The sequence below is a fragment of the Hypomesus nipponensis genome, chromosome 17, assembly GCF_054491055.1.
Source record: "Hypomesus nipponensis isolate SF chromosome 17, ASM5449105v1, whole genome shotgun sequence".
In the NCBI taxonomy this organism is placed as follows: Eukaryota; Metazoa; Chordata; class Actinopteri; order Osmeriformes; family Osmeridae; genus Hypomesus; species Hypomesus nipponensis.
In genome coordinates, this window is record NC_140377.1 from 5,399,846 (window position 1) to 5,421,815 (window position 21,970).

Here is a 21,970-nt window from a genome sequence, read left to right on the forward strand (position 1 = left end):
GATTATTAGGACACATGTTTGCCAAATGCTGATTTAGGAATACGAAAAAAATACGACGCATAGTGCTCCAGCTCTGGTTTATTACATGAATTTATTGTCCAAGTACCTTTAAATGATAACAGCACGGGTCACCACAAAGACATGGGTCCAGGGTACTGAAAGTTCAAAAAGAATTGCTGGTTGAAGACATTTAAAATTGTACATATTTACATGGAAAAGGCTTATCCAAAGTGATATGACTGGAAAACACTTAAACCAAAATGTTCTTAATCAGAGACTAACCAAAAACATAAATGCTTGAATGTCAGATATTTAAAAATCACATGGTAGACAGTGGAGGATGGATATAAAGGCACTCTGTGATGTGTATTATATACATTTCATTGATCTTAAGTGGGGAAAGTTCACTTTGGGGCTTTCACAGCAAGAATCATTTAAGAGTTGATGTCCTCCATTTGAAACAAATGAAAATATTTTATATTAATCATCATTCTACAGATAATCAAACTTTACATTATAGTTATAGTCACGGACCATGAAGTACCAATATTGTTGCGGATAGAGTCAATATCCCATTATTATAAAAACATAACAAAATATGGTTATTCACTTCTTTAACGGGTGCAACAGAGGGTAATGCACTAGATATGTTAACTTTATACAGGCTTTAAAAAATATCCATCTAAATAAATACAAAAACCAGCACCTCAGAAAGGATATCTTCCTTACACAGGGTATATATGTGACACAATACCCAACAATACAGCACTCTGATTAAAAGGTCCTTATAATGCCTACTAGTCCTCATCCTCCTAGGAACAAAGGTGATTAGCACTTTCCTCCATGCACTGACTCCAGCACCATTCTCTAACATTCCCGACATTCTGAGATTCTGTGCAAGAGCTCCCGCTTTCACACAAGGATTTGGAAGCTAAGAGATCAAATACTAATACATCCATCGATGAAAAGACGCATGCGTGTGGAAGGGTAAATAAAAGACTCCAAGAATGACGGACATGATAACTTGTTCCTACAGTTCTCTTTGGTGTAGTGTGACCTCGCAAAACGTAGATCATTTCATACTGATATATATATATATATATTTTTTTTTTAACAATTCGTTCCTGCCAGGCACCAATTATAGCTATAGTAAGCTATGGAAGGCTAGAAGTAGTAATTCAGTTCCGTTTGTGATGGAAGCAAGTGGGTGTAAACATTAGGGTTGTGGTGTTATTGTTCAGTGACACTGGGTGATCCAACAGCATCCCCAGAGCATGTGACTGCACCAATCACAGGATCAATACTCTATTTAGCTTTACAGCGTGTAAATAAACCCACGTACTGACCCTTTCATTACAGAGAAAATCAATAAAAGATTTAAGTCCTCACCTGCCCACACATTTGAACTGTTGGCACTTCTGATCAAATCTACTGGCTTTGCCTGTTGCAGTATGCTACTGAGTACTGTCTGTGAGAATGGCCTTCCGTGGACAATGTCTAGAAGTAGTAGGGGTAACATTAAACACCACTGGGAGTAAAACATCAGCACCACTTACAGAGCTAATAAGTAAGGAAAGTAAAAGACACAAAGGCTTCGTCAGATAAGGACATCTTATGAGATTGTTTTGATGTTACTATTGACACTGATACCCAATCCAGTAGAAGGGGCATTATGACAGAATACCACATGACAAGAGCTCTAGTAGATTGAGTGTTAAGATTAAAAGCACTTGGTTTAACATGGGCTTTGTAGTTCCCCATGAGGGCTTTAAAATACTTTAAAAAACAGCCCTTTAAAAAATCTTGATCATGTCAAATTTGAACAGTGCCCCTGCTTTAAGGTCAAACAGATAGCTTTTAAATATTTAAATAGATATAAAACTTTCTTGTTATGTTTTAAAACAGACAATCTGTACATATCTGGTACCAGTACATATAAAAATTACAAGCATGGTTACATTAGAAAGGATACCTTCTGATACGTCATATCAAAAATATGCAGCTTTAGTAAGCAGATTCATAGTACTTTTTCTTCTACTCTAATTTGACAATGCTACATTACACTCTGGACACTGAAGGAGAGAACATCGTCTTCCTGGTTTAGTCCAATGCCTTTCCTACTCAGTGGGGCTGAACAGAATCAATAGCCTCCCACAGTCTGACTACAACAAGCCCTTCCTCTTCTCATCCACTTTCACCTGGAGCTCCACTTATCTGGTGCCATGCCTTTCCTGCCACTTGCCTCTCCACTCTAACACCTCTGTTTCCATCCAGCAGCTTATCAGTCCATCCGCTTGAACGCCTTCCTCTTCAACCTTTAGTGTCAATCAATTTTTTCTACTTTCCCAATGATCTTCTCTTCAAAGATGGGCAGGATTGCGTCATCTTCACGTACCTCTTCAAACACCACCCCACAGTCAAACTCATCGCTTACCTTCTTGAAATAATACCTAAAGTTAGACAAGTTGGAGTGGGGGGGGGACGACAGATGTTAGTTGATGGACATTATGGATTGGAATGTGGTGTTCTTAAAATGTTTACGCGATTGTTGAAATGTAAAGGCAAGAATACCTGTAGCTCCCTTTCTTAGTCAGCAGCTCCTTGAACTGGCCCAGTGTGACAATCCTCCCTTTGACAGATGTCCTGTACGGAATAGGTTCTCCGCAGAAGTAGTAGGCCACCGTGATGTTCTCACAGGGCAGCTTCTTAGTGGCCTTGTGTCTGAAACAGATCAATACAAGGGCTGTTAATGAATTTATGACATTTGGTGTCAGTAAAAGAGTATGGCTAGACGTTTTCACCAGGTGAGTGAGATTACATTGAGTATACCAAAACATATGGTCAGTGAAATGAAATCTCTGAACTGTATGACCCCCAAATATTCCGACTCACAATTTCCTTCTGTAACAGAAACGAAAACAATTAAAGTTCCTCTCCATCTCTGCGTAAAAGTACCTGTCTAGTCAGTCTATCCTGTTGAGTCTATAGACTGCCAATGCAAACGTAACGCCTTTCATTAACGCATATCAAAAGGCAACAGCGTCTATTTTGACTGAAAGTAAATGTCGTAAAAAAACATATAGGCAATGTTTTATCCACTAACTAGCTAGCTGAAACGTACGGCCAAAAGCAGTTCCATGAGATTATAATGTTTCTAGTCAAAGTAGCCAGAAGGTTGCGGGCAGCAGTGATCCAAGTACCTTCCAAGTACCCAGCCCCAGGCCAAGAGAGTCTGTTGGAGCAGTGTGCCTAGTGGCAATACCAGGAAGACAGCCTTTCATCTACTCTTCACTGGAGCTCTCCTGTCCTCTTCCATCTCTAACTGTCCTCTTCCATCACTATACAGCCGGAAGAACAGCTTACAGGATATCAAAGAAACTATGGCTCCAGTAAACATCAAAGCTCTCCCTGCTCTACATGCAACAACACCATGTCTTGCTGCCAAACAAAGACATACCAAAAGGCCGACCAAACGCATCCTTCACTCTTTGTCCAATGTTTCAGTCCTTATCATTCCAAGTGTCGCCCATTAACTCCCATTCAGAAGCTAAGTATCATTCATCATCAGCTCCACATCCCTGACTGACTGATTCTCAAGGTTTTAACTTGCCAGTCTCCTCCTATCCGGTCCTCCACCTCCACTCAACCTGTCATGGATTACTGTCTGTCGCTGATAAGAGACAAGTGGAGGTAAGTAGGAGTCATCACATCTCTCTAATGTCACACGCACGCACACACACACACACACACAGAACTCTAACAGTAATCTTCAGTCCCACATAAAAGACAGCAAACCGAAACACGTTTGGGATACAGGATAGTACTACCAATAACAGGACAAAGGGTATTAGTGAAAGCAATCAAACAGGATTGATTGAGTCCAAGGCAGCACGAAATAGCCTATTTTCTGGGTTTCTAATGCATGGATGCATGACTCGACAGAACACACACACACACACATGGACCAACAAGGCCGTGCAGACACAAGAGCAGTGGATACACTGCCGGGGTGGTGGACATGGGGTGAGATGGGGGTGCTGTGACCTAGGGGATGGAGGGGGGGGTGGAGGGACTGGGCTCACACGAGGAACCTACTCGGGCTCGGAGAGCTCCGTGTCGGACACGGCAGGCACCGCGCTGAGGGGTGGGAACAGAGCGGGCCTGACGGCAGCGCGACCCCTCTGGATCACCTCCATCACATACCTGGGGGACCCAACCACCCCCGGAGGGTTAGACACACACTGGTTGCTGGGCCACGCAGGCTGCCCACCATACACGCTAATCCCCCCGCACGACACCCCACCCAACGATTCAATTACCAGATACGTGCACCACCAAGGAGGCCACATTTGGCTGCCTTCCTATGATACTGTTAAAAAAACATTGACATAGAAACAGGAAAACATCTAGCCGCTGCCCGGCAAGGTTGTCTTACCTCTGCTTTGTCTGTAAGGTGCCGGATTTCTTTTTCTCCTCCTCAAGCCGCCTGCGAGCCTCCTCCAGCTGGGTGAGGGGGTTGGGGGCTGGGTTGGGGGGCATGGTGGGGTCCTGGATGAAGGGGTGGGAGGGCTGCACGTTGTTGCGGAGCTGGGCGCTGACCCACGGGTGCACTGCCCCAGGTCTCTCCACTGAGCTGGGCCGAGACGCCTCGTGGCTTGGGGCCTTCTTCGACCCTGTGATGCTCCTGAGAAACAAAAAGGTAAGTGTGACCCAAAGGGAAAGAAGACACATTGGCTGGTTTCCTCTCAGACTTCATTTAGCAGACGCTCTTATCCAGAGCGACTTACAGTAAGTACAGGGACATCCCCCCCCCCGAGGCAAGTAGGGTGAAGTGTCTTGCCCATGGATACAACGTCATTTGGCACGGACGAGAATCGAACCAGCAACCTTTGGATTAATAACCCTAACCCCTCCTAACCGCTCAGCCACCTGCCTCCCCTGACTAAACTGATGGACCTGGATGCACATGTCCCTTGTGTTCGGGTTGGGTCAAAATGTCCGGCATGGAATCTTTCCTCACCCATAGGGGCTCTTCTTGTGACGGACAGCCTCCTTCTCTCCCTCCATCATCCACAGGAGGATCTTCTGGTTCCTCTCCACATCGTCCGGAGGCACCGGCATCTCATAGGGTCGCGCCTCCTCCCCTTTCTTGAAGGGCCTTTTCGACAGAGTGCAACCTTTGCTACTGAAGACATGAGGCGAAAAGAAAAAGCACCCAAGGCTCATTGTGAAGAACAGGTCAAAGTATTCATGGCATACACATGCCGGGCCTGCCGGTGTTCCACATACCTGTTAGCCATGGGCTCCATGGGGTTGGGGCTCATGCCATCGGCGTAGTTGCGAGACTTGGGCCCGTAGTGGTGCTGCTCCATGCCCCAGGGGAAGCTACCGTGCTGCACCCTCATGGCTGCCTCAGCCTCCACCTGCTCTTTGGGCTTCCCTCCCGCCGGATGGTGGATGTGGTGAACGTGTTTGTGGTGGTACAAGTGGCTGTTGTCCCCCTTGGGCCCCTGCCGGGAGAGGTGTTTGGCAGGGCCCGGGGGCAGTGGCATCGCAACACCAGGCCCCTTGCCTCCCTCGGGCGAGCGGGACTTGGGGGAGTGGCGTCCCGTGCCTGGGGACTGACAGCCGGGCGTCTTCATGACACGCTGGACGTGGTCGTCCAGGATGCTCTCTGGGTTCTCCTCGTGAGCGTCTCTCAGGAGGCCGTTGTAGCTGATGTCAGCGTAGCGGGAGTTGTAGTGCTGGGGATGAGCACCAGGAGGCAGTCTGTGACTGAACAATGATGTTGCTGTGGAAACGTCAGCATCATCCCCTTCTTCCTCCTGGAAAAAGGAAACAAGGAAAAACAAAAACGTGATCATTGAGGAAAAGATGCTGCAAGATGCATGGTTCTAGTCACTCAAACAACAGTGCTGCCCTAATTTTGTCAACTGGCAGAACAATTCCGTTTAAATTGCTGAGCACGCTCTTTGACAGAAACTGATGCAGCATTTTATAATAATTTTTGACACGTTTTAATTGCGAGCTGAAGTCATGTCAAAGTACACAGTGATGTGACATCGCCTCAGTTTGACCAGCAGATGACAGTCTTGTGCTTAAATGTGTGTTTTACGGCAAAGGAAACTTCTCTGATTCAAAGCTATCAATGTGCCCAAAATCAGTCAGCACAACTTCATATAGGGTTCCACAGAACCCTCCATTTTGGGTTCCAAGATACTAAGGTTCTAAGCTGTGAATATCATCAAACCCACATTCCATAAGGTCTCTTTCTGCTAAAATGGACTATTGTGTTGAACCAACCACACCTTCTCTCCCAACCTACAAATCATCCATGATAACCAATGCCCCACACTGTCCCAATGCTTTGATGGTATTTCAACACAGAAAACCTTGGCAAAAAAACAGTGGGCAATTTATGTACAAATCCTTTGATGCTCCCCCAGGTTGAGGATTCCAGCACAAGAGCTCAGACGTTTTGATGAGGGCCAGGGGCATGCTGATATTGGCCTGTTTTTCTCCTTCTATGAGCAGCTGTGCAGACATGATACTCCCAATGACCAAAAGAGAGGACTGTACCAGACCCTCTTGCTAAAAGGCACCTGCTAATGAAAGTGACGAATTCTCTCAAACTTTCACAGAAAGAACCGTGGCTGTAAAACAATATACCTGAAGTGGGATTCACCCGATGTTAAGACTCATTCACATTAAGTGTAGCTAGGAGAGCAGAAATGACTGTGTTGTCTCTGTTACAGACACCGTTATTGTTGAAGTAGGGCTGTCGAGAGCTTAAATTGAGCGCTTTAACTTCTTTTCATTTTCACCTACCTTTTGTTTGCTTTGTGTAATAAATATCTCTGAGGGAACAAAGGTAGTTTCGTCATAAAGAGGTCGTCATTATAGCACAATAACTGTATATGGCTGTGGGAGAGAGAGTAATATCAGCTCATAGACAGTGTCTCTCCTCTCTTCTCCCCAGTTTTTAATAAGTGGAATTATGGCAGCTTCTCTGACGGAGGGGCCAAACTATGTAAATGATCTGCCTTGAGACTTAACACCTGGCTTTGTGTACTGAAAGAGAATCCATTTTCAGAGCATACAGGCATTTCTTCACGCTCCAACTGACATCAAACAAAGTCATTACACTGCGCCAGCCTCACAAGCGCCTCCGTCTGCAGGTGTACCATCTGATGCTGGAAACAAAGAAGTTTCAAACGGAGCCAGATCCTTGATAGCCCTGTGATAGAGTTCTCTCCATAATGGTCGATTTCCCCTCCCATGAAATATAATGAGCCCCATTCCATTTCCTGGTAGACTGGATATCTTAAATGCATCGAAAGACTGTGACCAACAGATCACCAACGACACGATACATTTAGCAGACGCTCTTATCCAGAGCGACTTACAGTAAGTACAGGGACATTGCCCCCAAGACAAGTAGGGTGAAGTGCTTTGCCCAAGGACACAACGTCATTTGGCAAGGCGGGGAATCAATCCGGCGACCTTCTGATTACTAGCCCGATTCCCTAACCGCTCAGCCACCTGACTCCCGACATACTGATACGATGCAGGATATGTTGCGCTTGGTGAGGGCATGAGGTGAGATGTCTGTGTTCTGGGCTCACCAGTCGTACTCTCTTCAGCTTCTCCTCCAGCTTCTCCTGGGCCTCTCTCTCCCTCAGTACGCCCTCCAGTTTGCTGATGAGCTCTGCTGCAAACTTCTCTGGCTCCACATGAATATCCTTTGGCATCCGGTTCGTGCGCTGGGAGTAGAAACATACGATTCACATTAAATGTTACCAGTTGCTACGTCTGCAAAACCCATTCCCTGTAAACCAGTTGAATGAATTATGTAATGTCGAAAGTGGTACAGCAGTTCATATCTTATCAAGGACAGAGTTTAGCACGCCAACGCTAATAAAGAGCTTACAAGATCACTTTGAACCAATGCCGGAATGATAACCTTAAACGTCAGGTTGTATATGGTTGACTTTCACCTTCACGTCTGTGTTTGTAGCTTGGTCACGTTGTATGAGGTAAGGTAACCATTTAAAAAAGAAAAGGTGCAAAGGTGCAGTGGGCACTGAGTTCACTGAGCTAACATGGAGTCATATAAAAAAAGTTGACTTTTCGTGCATGTTGAAATGGTGGCATTCAGTGCAGTAAATTTAGATCAAAGGGCCTCAATGTTATATTCAGTTTTGAGCTGCTATTCCCAGTACAGCCCGAGAGCTACGTTAATATAGTATTCTGACAAAGACAGGGAAGAATCTGTTCTCAGAGAAACACTCAAGGTGCAGTACTGTTATACAAGATAATCTACCCTTTCTCCAGTCTTATCCATTCCAAGTGCTCCACTTTCCCCTGACTCTCACACAAAACGTCTGCATGCTGCAGTACCAGATTCAACTGAGTGGCCTTGCCTATGTGTTATGGATGTACAAGGATGGCCGGCTCACTCTCGCTCTGTGTTAACTGAACGAGACATAGACTATGCATAAGATAGACACCAAACACACTCAAGGAAGTGTGCAACACTTCCTTTAAAACGTATAATGTAATAGGTATAAAACACCTTCTGATACCAGAAGATCCTGGTATTCCTAGTCACGGGAAAACCCTAGACCCTGATGGAACTCTACACACATTCCATGTATGCATCCTAATGTGAGGAAAAGTGCACAGTTTTAATTTCACTCTTGACTCTAAGGCCCAATTAGGGCTGGATTTCTCCTGCAGACAGAGAGCAGCAGAGGGAGGCATGGGGCCGTCCATCACAGGGAGGATCACTCGTGTCTGCTGGGCTTCAACACACACAACTGAGGAGGGCATCTGTCAGCGGATAGGCAGAAAACACACACACACACGCGCGCGTGCACACCCACAGCTCTTCACCCATATACTATACACACACACACCATCAGCTATTCACACACACACACATCATCACAGGCCCAGAGACGCAGCAGGGATTACAAATGCAGCTCTTTCACAGCAGAGGAAGAGAGGAGATGGTACAACAAGGATGGGGGATGAGAATATGTAGGAAATACATTAAAGGAGGGAAGAAAAAAAAACGAAGGCTGACTTACAGGAATATGAGGTAGAGGCACTCGGCCGTTTGCTTTGGCACTTTCGTGCATCTCCCGTCTGTGCTGCTTACGATATCTGTACGGTGGGACCCCATCTCTGCAACACAAACATAATCCATAAGGACCCATGCACAATAATGTAAAACCATTTTAGGCTCCAACGCACCTCCTGTAAATGTAAGGTTATGATCAACGGAAGGAGGGGTAGGGGGGGCGGAACACAACGCAGGAGGATCCAGCCTCTTGTCCTCTTCTCTCTGTTCCCGTTTGGAGGCTGCCAGTGAGAATTTGCACATTGACACCATTGCTATGAATGTGTTTAATCCCAAGTGGTGGTGGCCCTGCAGTGCTGCTCTCTCCTGTGCCAGGAGCTCGGGAGCAAATAGCAGATAATGGCCTCTAATCTATCCTGCTTCAAACACATGTTTTTTGTCCTGCCGTGCGGTCTTTGATGTTTCTTAAACACGATTCCCCAGTGCAATCTCCGAACTTGGAGAGCTCTTGTTTTATTTCTGCCAACACGTTCTAGTTCAAAGACAGCAAAAGGCCTAATAAAGCAAACAAACAGCTTGTGTCACACGACTACTTTTTTTCCAATCCTCTGGTTAGCTTTTGACAAGAATCTTTTCCCCCAATAATGGTGAATAGCGTCCCTGTCGTCTTTCAATTTGGGAGAAACACTCTTTAACTTGGGGTAAATGTCCGTGTTCTTACATCTCTTACTATACAGCCTTCTCATAACTCCCTGTTTAAAGATCCATAATTACCATAAGTAATGACATTTAGAAGCTTTCATTGGTGTGGCTAATGAGCTGACAGTTGGACTCGGAGGAGCAGAGATTTGTTCCTGGCGCAGGGAGAGCAGGGGAATGGACTAATTTGGACGCAGCAGCTTTTACACTGAGACCAGGTGGATTCTACAGAAGCTGAGCTCAGCTGACAATAACCAGCTCTCGTACTGCGCCCATTTCCCTACCTCCATTATCTGAAAATGATTCTGAAGAATGTCTTTGTTTTATGCTGAAGAACCACGGTTGGAATTTGTCCGTATCATGGCACCATTCTGATGTTGCACTGTTTATAGTAATGGTATAGTCATAAACATACGCTAATTTTTATTTCCTTGACAATTGGGGGTGGCATCAACACAAGAGATCACCAGGTCGTTGGAAAACACTTCAGTTTTGTTTTGTGGTGTGTGTGTGTGTGTGTGTGGGGGGGAGGAGATAGTCAGGATACATACACACTGCTGTCGGTGAGGGAGAGAGTGTCTGCATCGCTAGACATGCTCTGCTGCTCGCTGTCGTTGGCGCTGGTAGCAGGGGCCATGGCATAGCCAGTGTTGACGTAGTATGGGTTGACAGGCTCCCGCCAGGGGGCATGTCTAGGAACGAAGGATAGACAAAAGCCATTACAACTACTGAAAATATGCATGTCGTTATGTAAGAAATACTATCATTGATGGAGCACAGTAAGCCCTCCGACTGAGTGACGGATTTAATTGACACCATGTCATTTTAACAACAGTTAAAATGTTCTCAATCATGACAAATGTATTGGGAGTGTGCATAGTGTATACAATTCAGATACAAAGAAAACGAAAATGCTGACTGTGCAGCCCTGTGAAAATGCATACATAAAAACATCCCAGTTCCCATCAAACACCCGAAGGATCCTACTGGCCATCCTTTAGAGGGATGTCTATGGATAGGTAGGGAGGCATAATTAATTCTTAATCCGGTGCATCGATGCAGCTCCCATCATTCTCAACCTCCCTCAACACACTCCTCAAACTGTTCCCTGCACATGAATTATAGATCTTGGAAGGCCTCTGTTTTCTTCCATCTTTAAACTGAGGCTCCCTGAAGTGCTCACGATGAGTTCTCTCCCTGAATAGGAAGTGGGTACCTCCAAGTGTACTAACTAAAACTTGTCATCCGTGTTCTACGGCAATGATGATATCATTTAAACTTTGACTCTATAAATGACTTTGGCTTTTTTTCAAGAGAAGACAGGAGGTTAGTTTCCAAAAAAGGTGTTTTAGATGTTACACACATAAGACAAGGCCAGGAATAGGCATTGTACATGAAAAGCCAATCTAAAGGGATATCTTAAATATTGGGTTATCTAAATTAAATCATGGTTGCCAGGCAGTAATGAGGGGCCTAGCGGTCCAGCAGGGCAGAAAAAAGAATATTGCCAGAGACATATAACTACGCATTCTCCATATAAAATTATCACTTTTATAAGGCAAAACAAGTTAATAGCCAAAACAATTTTTTGCTTATTGCAGCATCGCCCTAGTGGCCAAATGAAACAACATAACAAGGTTGGTGTCGATGCGTCAAAGAGTTGCTACAACATGACCTCACTTCCTGTTTGGCTGGATTTAGATTCAAAAATCCATTGGATAATTTTTGTAAAGCTTTGTCTGAAGAAAATCTGTGCCATCTGTGACAAACTACACAAACGTTAAATAAAACAATCGTTATTTGAAAAACAGCTATTCATCAAACACAGGCAGCCAACAAGAAAAACACTTCACTTTATGCTCAACACTGCATTTGTAGCGTGGATATCTATGTACAGCAGCCTGTCCTCTCCAACACCCCTAATGCCTAAGCCATCCCAGCATTTATCACTCCATAACAGATTAGGAGTTTAATATCACTCTGGAGTTGGAGTCTGGAGTATAGCTTGCTCTATTCATGGATATTGCAACCATGCCATTACATAATCTATCTAGTCTTCTAGGGAATTAAATTATCCATGGTGAAAATGCTTGACATCTGCCCTTAGCTTACTAAAGCTGAAAGAGATTAGATACCAGAACATCAGAAATAGACTGGTTTGTAATGTACAAAGTATTGAAAATATGTTGTTATCTGCTCTTTTTACAGTAGCTTACATCCATCTGAAATCTAGACAACTGTATGCTTAACATATTGCAACAAAAGAAAATGGCTGAGGATTTAGGGGTTTAGCTTCATCTTTTGAGATAAATGCAACAAAAACAAGTTCCACTGATGACTTAAAGAAAGTCCATTCATACATATCACCCACACAAATCCTCGGCTATATCAACATACAGCTACCGGCAGCTACCCAGCCCATACCGTTTATCACGAGTGAACATGCACATAATGTTTAATGTAAGAAATTCCTTAAACATGTGAAGAGAAGCTGACATGGAAGCTGCATCAAGCTGCTGAAGAACACAGCAGGGAGCACGCGCCAAGCAGGAAGTCCTCTTTAAACCCAGCTTCCCCTTTGACCTAGGAACTCCCCGACGGCCCGCCTGCCTGTCTGTAGATTTCCCAAACCCTTCTCTCAAAGGCACAATAGGGGAAACAGCAGACTCCTTGCTACCTGAGCCTTGGACATTCCTCTGAAAGTGTGGCATCTGTTGGTAAGCTTGTAAACCCACGGCAGAGAGGGAGCTGGAAAGAGGCAGTCCTCAGATTACTTCATCTTCTGATGATAATTCCCTGTACTCGAGCCATCCAGAATCATCTAATGATTCAGACCTCAGCAGCAGGCATCAGAACGTTCTCGAAATCACAGAGACACACAGAAGGGAGGGAGCCTGGGGAAAGATGCTTTCAGATCAACATAGAGATGAGTAACCAGCAGTATCGTCTTCTGCTCCATTTCATGTAACATAAATGCACAGCTATAAATGGGTCATATTTTGTCATAAAGGAGTATGATGTTTCATACACTCACTACATTCATTTGATTATGGAAAACTAGTAGGCCTATGTGGCAAATCCTTACTTAAAAAGTTACTTATTACTTAAAAGTTGATATCGCAAAGGCCATTTACCTGCATGGCAACAAATACTCTTCTTTGAAAAGAAGCCCTTAAACCTTAACCTGCACATCAATATAATCCAGCCTGTCCTATAGTTTAGTCTAGGGTAAAGATTGAAGTTTTCAACAAGCAAGCACTTCATGTATGAAAAGTTCAATGCATGCATTCTACTTTGATGAGCTGTATAGCTGCAGCACTGATGAGTGAATTTGTTTCCACCGAAAGAATGGCTCCAAACTCCTTTGCTTCACTTTTACATCAGACTACAGCCGCCTCTGGATGATCTGTGATTGATGTCTCAAAGGCTTGCTCATAAACAGGAACACAGGTGGAGGGAACGAGCCAGGCCGGCACATTACACTTTGCAAGCGCCAGAAGAGAACATTCTTTAAACCAGAAAATCCCCACAAAAAAATCCATTAGTGGACAATCTATAGGCCTGATAGAGAGAACAGTGCCAAGGTACCTGACTGAAGTCAAAATGATTGTTGTCGAAATAATTCTATTCACATTTGAAAACTAAACACGGTGTGATTTGAAAAGAAACATGACTTCAATTGATGACAACAAAGGAATTTCTGAAAGCTGAATATAATCACATTGTTGTTCTTCAAAATACAAGAGGGAAAAATATTCTTCAAGAATTTGTTTGATCCATCGTTGTGCCTTGTTTGTAATCCCCTCTTTGAAGACATTAGCAGACATATGACTGATGTAAAATTTAGTTTTACAGAACCCAAAGGGTGATGCTAAAAGGCTATTTAAAAATGAAGTGTCTCTTTGTAATTCCAGCCAAATAGTGAAATCTACTAAAATAATCATTTGAAAACATCCATGTTAGCTCTTAGTAAGTTCTGGGTAATTATATTCAATATTGTCCAGGGGCTATTCAGTGTGCAAGTAGGGTGGAGCAGAGGGGTTTTGTTTTGTTTTCTGCTATCACAAAAAGTCTTCAGTGCAAGAAGTAGGCCTGAGGTAGGATAAGCCACGGCCAAATCATGTTACTGGACTCTGCAGTGATGATTGTATAACCTGAGCACTACAATAAGATAGCCCCATCAAACAAAAACAGTCTTACCTCAAGCAACAACTGTCTCAAGTGCAGCCAAAGGGAGAAGCAAAAACGGTAAATGGCTTGTAAACCAGATACTTCAAGTCACTGTTTTATAAACCCTGTAACCACAAACCGTGTTCGAGCAGCTTCTCTTTCATAGTCATTTTATTACTGCATCTCCAATATGTCAAGGGTTTTCTAAGACTGTGAAAGAAAAATGGGTCACCTTCTAGGGATAGAATTCTGCAATCAGCTATCTCTGCACCAGTGTTTGCCAATAGTGAACAGGGTGTCCTAAAATATAAAAACTACACAACATTAACGTATTCTTACATATTTCTGAACTGACACGTTTTTGACCCAGTCCAGCGCGACAACATATACCAGACTCAATGATGCAAATATTTCTTCTGAATGTGAAGAAATGATCACTCCCACAATGTTTGCCATGCAAAACTGAGTCTAAAACGCTATCTTTCCAGATGGTACAACAAATCCACAAAAGTCAAGCACCCCTACCAATTACGTATCTCCCAGTGTAAAATAAATTGTCTTGCCAAAGTCTCTACATCCATTCAACACCAAGAAAATCCACATCTACAAAATGTGCCCTCAATTCACCACAATTTGGGAATAGCAGCATTGAATTCAATTATCTCATGAATTAGGTATATTTTCATAAATTCATATTTACAGACTTCAGTTCATATACACAGACGGATACAGAATAGCATGTTAATCACTTAACAGAAAAGGCTAAAATCCCAGATGGACAGCTTCAGTTCCAAAAGGGCAAGGATTTGAGTTTTAAGCAGCCACATCTCAAAATCCCATTCTGCTCATTGGGAAGAACGTGAAGCTGTGAAAAACTGATTGGAATTGAACGGACAGAACACATTAGTATCCTCATACAACTGTTGATAAAAATGGAAGACATGCTGCAGTGCAGATAGAATACCTTAGTGCGTATACTGTATACACAGCAGTGTGTGTGTGTGTGAATTCTGATGAAGATCAAGTTTGAGGTTTCAAATTTAAGACGTCTCATAGTGCTTTCTTTAGTTGAGATCTTAGTCCATTCCATCAGATGGGGAATGCTTCCTTCTACTGTCTTCTGCGGTTTTCCTTTTTCCCTCAGTCGAAAGAGAAAAATCATGTTGAGCTTCTCTGAGGGGAGAAAAAAACTCTTTCTTCTACTAGAAAAGCCTGCCATTCACAGGACACCTGCACAGGGACCACAAAGAGCTTCTGCCTCAACCTTTTAACAGGCAGCAAAGGCGCTCCTCCGACCCCTGCCAGTACCTTACCATCACAGTCACAGGTACTTAGGAGTCTCTGCCTACACGGCATTCCTCTCATCTTAAGCTGTCCGCTGTGCTAAACCTCTTTTCATCTCCAACTTCAGGTAGCACTCGCACAGAAGGGGTGCGGTGGGGGGTGGGCAAAAGTTTATTTCTAATTCAGCACAGAGAAGCCGGGTAGTTATGGGGCTAGAACAGACAGGGGGGGGGGGGGGGTAGATGGCTGGGTGGATTTACCTGTACTCGTGACCGTCCTGGAATCTCTTGCTGCTGGCAACACGCACAGGAGCGGTCTCCAGGAGCAGCTTCTGAGTGAGCCTGTTGCTAGGGGTGGGATCACACTCGGCCTGCTCCTCCGGGTCCTGGTCACATGTCCACTCTTCATCCTCATTCAATGTTGGCAGATACCCTGGTAGAACCTTCCCATTGCCAGAAACTGAGCTTTGGTCACTGTACAACTTAGGGCTCTCTCCCCCAGTCCTGGTGTATTCCAAATAGATGTCTGACTTCAGGAACAAAGGGTAGGTGTTCTCCTCCATCATAGTCTGGATCTCAGTCTGAGCCTGGTCAAACATGGCTGGATCGATGTGAAGCTTCATCACACAGGCTTTGATGAAGCTCTTAGTTGCTGGTTTGATCTGTCTGGACACTATTCCATTGCTGTCCAGAATGTACTTTTTATAAATGGCTTTTGCCAGTTTTAGCTTCTTCTCCTCGTGACCCTCGTTGGCCTCGAGCTTGCGGAAGCCGCTGCAGGCGAACCAGAAGTCCAACATGTCGGCACACTCTTCTTGCTTGAGAAATGTTCTAAAAAGGTGGATCCCGTCCTGGTCATCCAGGAGGGAATGAAGAGACTCGGCCCACTTCAGGTAGGGAGGTGTGGGGGAGGCGCTGCCCTCTGGCTCATAGCCCAGATCCTGGTCAGGGCGCCTGGGGGTTGCCGTAGAGGCCTCACTCTTGAGGCTCTCATTCTTGGAGGAGCAGAAGATGTGGCTGTATTGGCGTCCATCGCTGGACACCAGCTCTCCCTCTTCCCCAGGGACCGGGGGTCTGGGGGCATCCTCAGTGAAACTGCCTCCCAGGTCCACCAGGTAACCCCCCTTGTCGCTCAAGCTCATATTCACAGCGTCCATACACCCCGTCCCAACACTGCCCACTCCACAAAACAATAAGATCCTGGCCTTTATTTATGCCACTATGAAAGAGTTTGTCCTGTAAGGAGAAAGAAAGAAAACACGATCAGTGTACAAGCTATGATTGAAAAGTACACAACTCATTTAAATACAAAAATAACATGTTGAGGCCCTGAATAAAATTGACGCTTTCAGAAAAAAGTGAACACAGTCCTTCACATATTCTACATCTACCTCTCCACATCACAAAGTCTGCTTCATCATCAGAGAAGGTGTCTTGTTAGGTGTCTGACCTACATACATATGAATGAAGTCAATTTTATAAAATACAGAACTGCCTGTTAAACCCATCGTTTTGGCTTTTCCTGTAAGGAGAGGCGTGTGTCAACTTTTCTTAACTTTCAAACGTTGGAGCGTCTTAAGCACGTAAAGGACAAGACCCAAATCTTTGCAAAATGCTTTTGCTGCAGCTGACTGTGCATGAAGCAGTCATCCAAGGGCAGACAGTTCTCAAGGTTAAAAGAAGCACTGCGGGGTGCCGGCAGAGCACAATCTGCCATGACTGTGACGACTGCTGCTGTGGTGAGGGCTGGGCACCCTGACTGATCATATCACTGGACGACCTTGAGTCAAATATTTTTGCCCCTGCTGAGCAGGGCATCAGAGAACTATGACAGAGGCTTGTACACTTTCTGCCTAGCTGCAGAAAACCAGCAACACCGAAAATAATCTAACCTCATCTACTGTTACTAGGAACAGATAATGGATCTAAAGCACTTCTCTGGTGGGTTACCTTTCATACTTTCACAGCAGAATCATAAAACATGATAATGTGATAACATGACAAGTCAAACTTCGACAACTCTGTGACTAATGGCCTAAACTGATACTATACCTAGATTGCAAGTCAGATTTAAAACTTTAACCTAATCGATAACCTACTGTTGTATAGCAAGTGTTTTATTACAAGAGGCCAACTTAATAAACTTACTGTCACAGTACCAACCACGTGACTACTTGCTAGACCAATCTAATTTGTCCTGGAGACACTTCCAATTACAAAATAGTAAGGTGAAGTTCATACTGTGATGGAAATAAATCATTATTTAAACAAAGATTTTCCTGATCCTAAAGAGTACACCAAAAAGTACTGAAATGCCCTAAAATGAGATTCAAACACGATCAAGCACATCTTGTTTTAATAATACACCGATTTGTGATATTCTATTGATCTATTTACCGTTAAACCGTTACTATGTCGCTACAACGGTATTACGAACGTATTACTATACCCCTTTTCTACCCTCCCTAACGCTTTGAAGTGAGCCCCACATTCATTGCATTCATGTCTTGGCCTCTGAGTATGAGCAGCACAGCAGCAGAAGCTTGTGGGGGAGGGGAGGCAGAAACAAACTCCGTACACACTGCCAGGCCCTTCCGCAGCCAACCGACAAGTACACAACTTTGCAACACTATTCACCTGCTATATTTTGCACGTGTACGCTAATGAATATTCACTCACACTGACAACCGACAAGCCAAACATTTTCGCAATTGAAAAACACTAAGTGGTGGTTAGAGAACGCGATCCCACATACAGCATAGACTCCCTTACAGCAAAGCGATGGCACATATCTCCAGCTACCGCAATCCCATTCCTTGAGCAGGAAAAAAAGTGGTCTATATCTTACCTGTGAACACCTACTTGCCGTTTTCGAGTGCATCGGAAATTGTGGCGTGCACAGCTCACTAAGAATCGTGTCATTGATGCGAATAGAAAGAGTTTAAAAATAACAAAGAAAACAGTCCGCTCTCCACCTTTCCATGGCTGTCTCTCACTCCAGTCTGTGTAGCTTTGCGGAACAGAGGATATACAGCGCCACGCGCGTTCAGAAAAAACACTGACGCCTCGAGAAAAAATGAATGGGGAGTGGGTAGGTTAGGCTATATTTCTACAAAGATCATTTTCAAAATTTCATCAGAGTAGAAAACAGTTTTGACTAATCACCCTCCCTGATAGAAGCTTTGACCAACATATTGTCTCATTAAAAGTGACGTACGCCTATGTGGCCAGACGATATGTTTCCGTTACAAACAAGTCGAATTCCCCTGCCGTCTGATATCAATGGACAGTGGCTATTATCTATTCGTATGATAGCATGAGTACAGAGCCGTGGCTTGATTGAGAAAATGTATCATCATAATTAAGATTTGAGTACAGTAAAAAATAACATATTTGTTTTTACGATGAATAATAGTAATTTGGGAAATGTTTTCTGTAGCCTACCATTCTTGATGCTGGTAAAACATTAAAACAAAAACATTGGAACATCCTACAGCACGCCTAACAGCATTTGATCCAGGGATTGGTGTGGGACACAGTTGGTGAACAGACTCCACAAAAAGGAATGCAGGCAATTTGCATATCACATTTTGATAACACTACAGGAAATGATTGGATTGGCTAGGTCCGGCGTTTATGGCAACTATTGGCCACTGGCTGTCTTCTCGCAGCTTTTAGATATACAGATCCATTTTTTATTCTCCTCACCACACAGAATCTTGCTAAGATAATGTTGAATGAATCAAGCTGCTGTTCAGTTTGCTGTACCCCATTCATCCATATAGCTTGTCTAAAAAGAAATATGAAAGATGCATGGACATATATCTGGACTGGAATATGTATGGGAAAAGAGATAAGAGACATTTTTGAATGTTTCTTTGAATGTTCTAGACCTCCTCTATATTTCACACCTGCAAACAATCAGGGTGTTTGCTGTACAGAGATAAAAGGCAACTGGAATGTAGAACAGACTTGATTATTTTATGAGATTCGATCACTCAAAAAGAACATAGGTCTGTGCGTATAAACGTACCTGCCTCAAAACTTAATGAATCATACTCAACTGACTAATGAAAGTTTTATGTAATTGGTTATTCATAAATCATCTTTCATTTCTAATTGGCCTACAGCCATATTATTTGAATAAATTAGCATGACATCATCCCCTTTATTAACTCAGTAAATCACAGTCGCATTTTTCTTGCCAAATTAAATGTCAGTCTTGTCAGTCACAAGCTTGTCCCTTCTCAGAGACAGCAGAAGTGCATGTTATCTGCAATAAAACACATTATTCTGCAAGCGTTGTTCATATTAACCATACGATCTTTCACCCATGATCTTTGCATACTGTAGACCTTCTAATGGCATTGAAGTTCTGACAACAAGAACCAGCTGCCATGTTATTTTGCAAACCTGAACCACCTGCATTATGCCATGAATGTGCAGCATTCCTTTGAATGCATATCTTATGCAGTTATTGCAGAGGGTGAAAAGATTCATTGTCTTCGGCTAAATTTGAACTACTTCTTTGTTTCATTGTTTCATTTTGTCTGATTTATTTCTGATTTAGGAAAGCCTACTTTTGAAATTAAACTTAAGGCCACTGTGTTTTAGATTTCTTCCATTTGGGAGTGCAATTTTTAAGTCTTGACATGATATTAAACAATTCCCTGTCTTCTAAAATAAGAACACTATGAAGCCATGATTAATAATATGCTTTTACCTTCAATGAGAAGTTATTCCATTGGGGCCTGGATAGGTCTTCTCCAACAACACATCCACTTGCTGAGGTTTCCATCGCAAGGTCATTGGAGGAATGAAGTGTCAGTAATGAGAGCATTATTTGTAGTACAACTGAATGATACCTCCAAGCCAATGAGCAATGTTGCCATGACACATTTTCTTCACTATCCATTCGGTCCTGAATGAGAAAAAGAGAAAACGATTTGAGTTCATACCTCACAATTTACTAACACCCCACTAATATTTTAGCATGCACACACTGCATGACATGTATTTAAACTTGATTGGCTTGTTTTGTCAAATTAAAGCAGTCTTGATGATAAACACTTTATGATACTCTTCTCATTATGGTCATATAAATAATGTCCTACACTATAATTGTGTGATGTGACAGAATGTTTGCCACAAGGCTCCGGTAGTCTAGAGGAGACTCTCAGCCAGAGGTACCATCCTCACCAGCAGCTGCATACACAGGCTTCCTCCTGTCCTCCATGAGTTCTGGCTTTGATCGCAGGGCCCCCCACAGCGAACCAAAAGTAAGTCCCAGAGGAAGAGCAGTTCGACAGACTACCACTACTAACACTTTACAGGCCAACACTATCAAAGGTGAAGTCTAGCATAATGCCAAAGTACAGCTATATATCTAAATAGGTTTAGTTTCACTGTCTTCATCCTAGGCAAAGCTTTATTTACTTAACCTTGATTTTCACATGATGATTCTTTAATTGTATCGTGCCACTCATAAGCATGATGACGCAGGTTTCAAAGTAAAGTTTGGATTACATCAAAGTTTATGTAAAACTCCATATAGCCAGTAGTGTTTAAAGGCAAAACTAAATCTACAGGCAGATTTTACCCAAGAATTTGGATCTTTTTATTTCGCTTTGTTCCGTATTGTGGTTTACACTGTACATTTAACAAACCAATTAGCCTATGAATGTCATGCCTAATTCACATAACTGGCTCTGACCTAGTTCATACATTTTTTACCTCTAACCATAACATCTTAAACCAATGACCCTGCATTCTGTAGACTTTAAAAGGTATGGGTGCATTAATTACAAAGCTGTGTTTGAACCTCTAAAGCAGAAACATCTATCATCCAATTAACTGAACAGAACACATGCAATCATGATTTTTGTCTCAGAAACACGAAGGAAATCATGTTTAATTAAGAAGTCAAATGTTTTAGCACCAGCTAAAACATGGGCCACCAAAGGTGTGCATGAGTCCTCTGCTACAATTCACAGCTGGTGAAGATGATAAGGCAACTTACACCAACCCTCCAGAAATGTTTTCTGTTATCCATTGTCTGTGACCCAGCCATCTGCACTCTCAACGGCATGTAAGAGCTTCCAAGGGAATTCCTCCAGTGGGATTTAGGCAATCGTAAAAGAATGAAACCTGAGCAAATGGACTTCTACACTGTCTTGGACCCTAAGGAGATGGACATCTGCATAGCCAGTGGTATTTCAATAACATCTTCCATCTCTTCTCTTTTTACAGTAATCAGGAATTATTTTAATATTACTTTAAAAGACTCCTATAAGTTTAGCTAAATGTATAATTTTCAGCTTACTTAGATATATTCCTTCCATGTCTTTGAGAACAAATTCGTTTTTTTCCACTCTTTGTTATGTGTCGCCAATGCACATGTCCAATGTATATTACAGTATAACTATTATAAAGGCTTTGACAAAATAGTATGCCACAACGTCGACAAAAAATTGGTAAGGAGTCTAGCCGTTAATGTTGTTGAAATGGTTCTGCAGGATACACGTTACTGCAAAAGTGTGACAAAACAGACCTTATGTCACAAGATAATAAATAATGTAGCTTGTACTGTACTTACATTTTATACAGGATACTTTTAGTTTAATATTAGATTTATAAAGCATTTATAAAGGTAAACTATATAAGAATGCAATTCCCTGTTCTTATCATGCAAATAAAATACTGTACTATGTAAATTTTACAGACAATTCCAGAT

At 43.0% G+C, this 21,970-nt stretch overlaps 1 protein-coding gene across 4 annotated transcripts; it reads right to left on the reverse strand.

The window, feature by feature from the left end:
* Positions 1-51: 51 nt before the first annotated feature.
* axin1 (axin 1) lies at positions 52-18,423 on the reverse strand. 4 transcript variants are annotated; one of them, XR_014731806.1, is made up of 12 exons: positions 18,086-18,423; positions 15,499-16,473; positions 10,336-10,476; positions 9,093-9,189; positions 7,626-7,763; positions 5,290-5,825; positions 5,021-5,185; positions 4,436-4,684; positions 4,096-4,203; positions 2,572-2,721; positions 1,390-2,450; positions 52-155 (listed from the first exon to the last, which is right to left on the reverse strand). XR_014731806.1 is itself a non-coding variant. In XM_084678117.1 (11 exons), exons 2-11 carry the CDS (start codon positions 16,392-16,394, stop codon positions 2,324-2,326), a joined length of 2,604 nt encoding a protein of 867 aa, XP_084534243.1. In that variant the 5' UTR covers positions 16,395-16,473; positions 18,086-18,423; the 3' UTR covers positions 52-2,323. The 4 variants fall into 4 exon arrangements, 3 of the variants coding, with proteins under 3 accessions (XP_084534243.1, XP_084534242.1, XP_084534244.1); XM_084678117.1 differs by having other exon boundaries at positions 52-2,450; positions 5,021-5,182; XM_084678116.1 differs by having other exon boundaries at positions 52-2,450.
* Between the last annotated feature and the right edge of the window lie 3,547 nt (positions 18,424-21,970).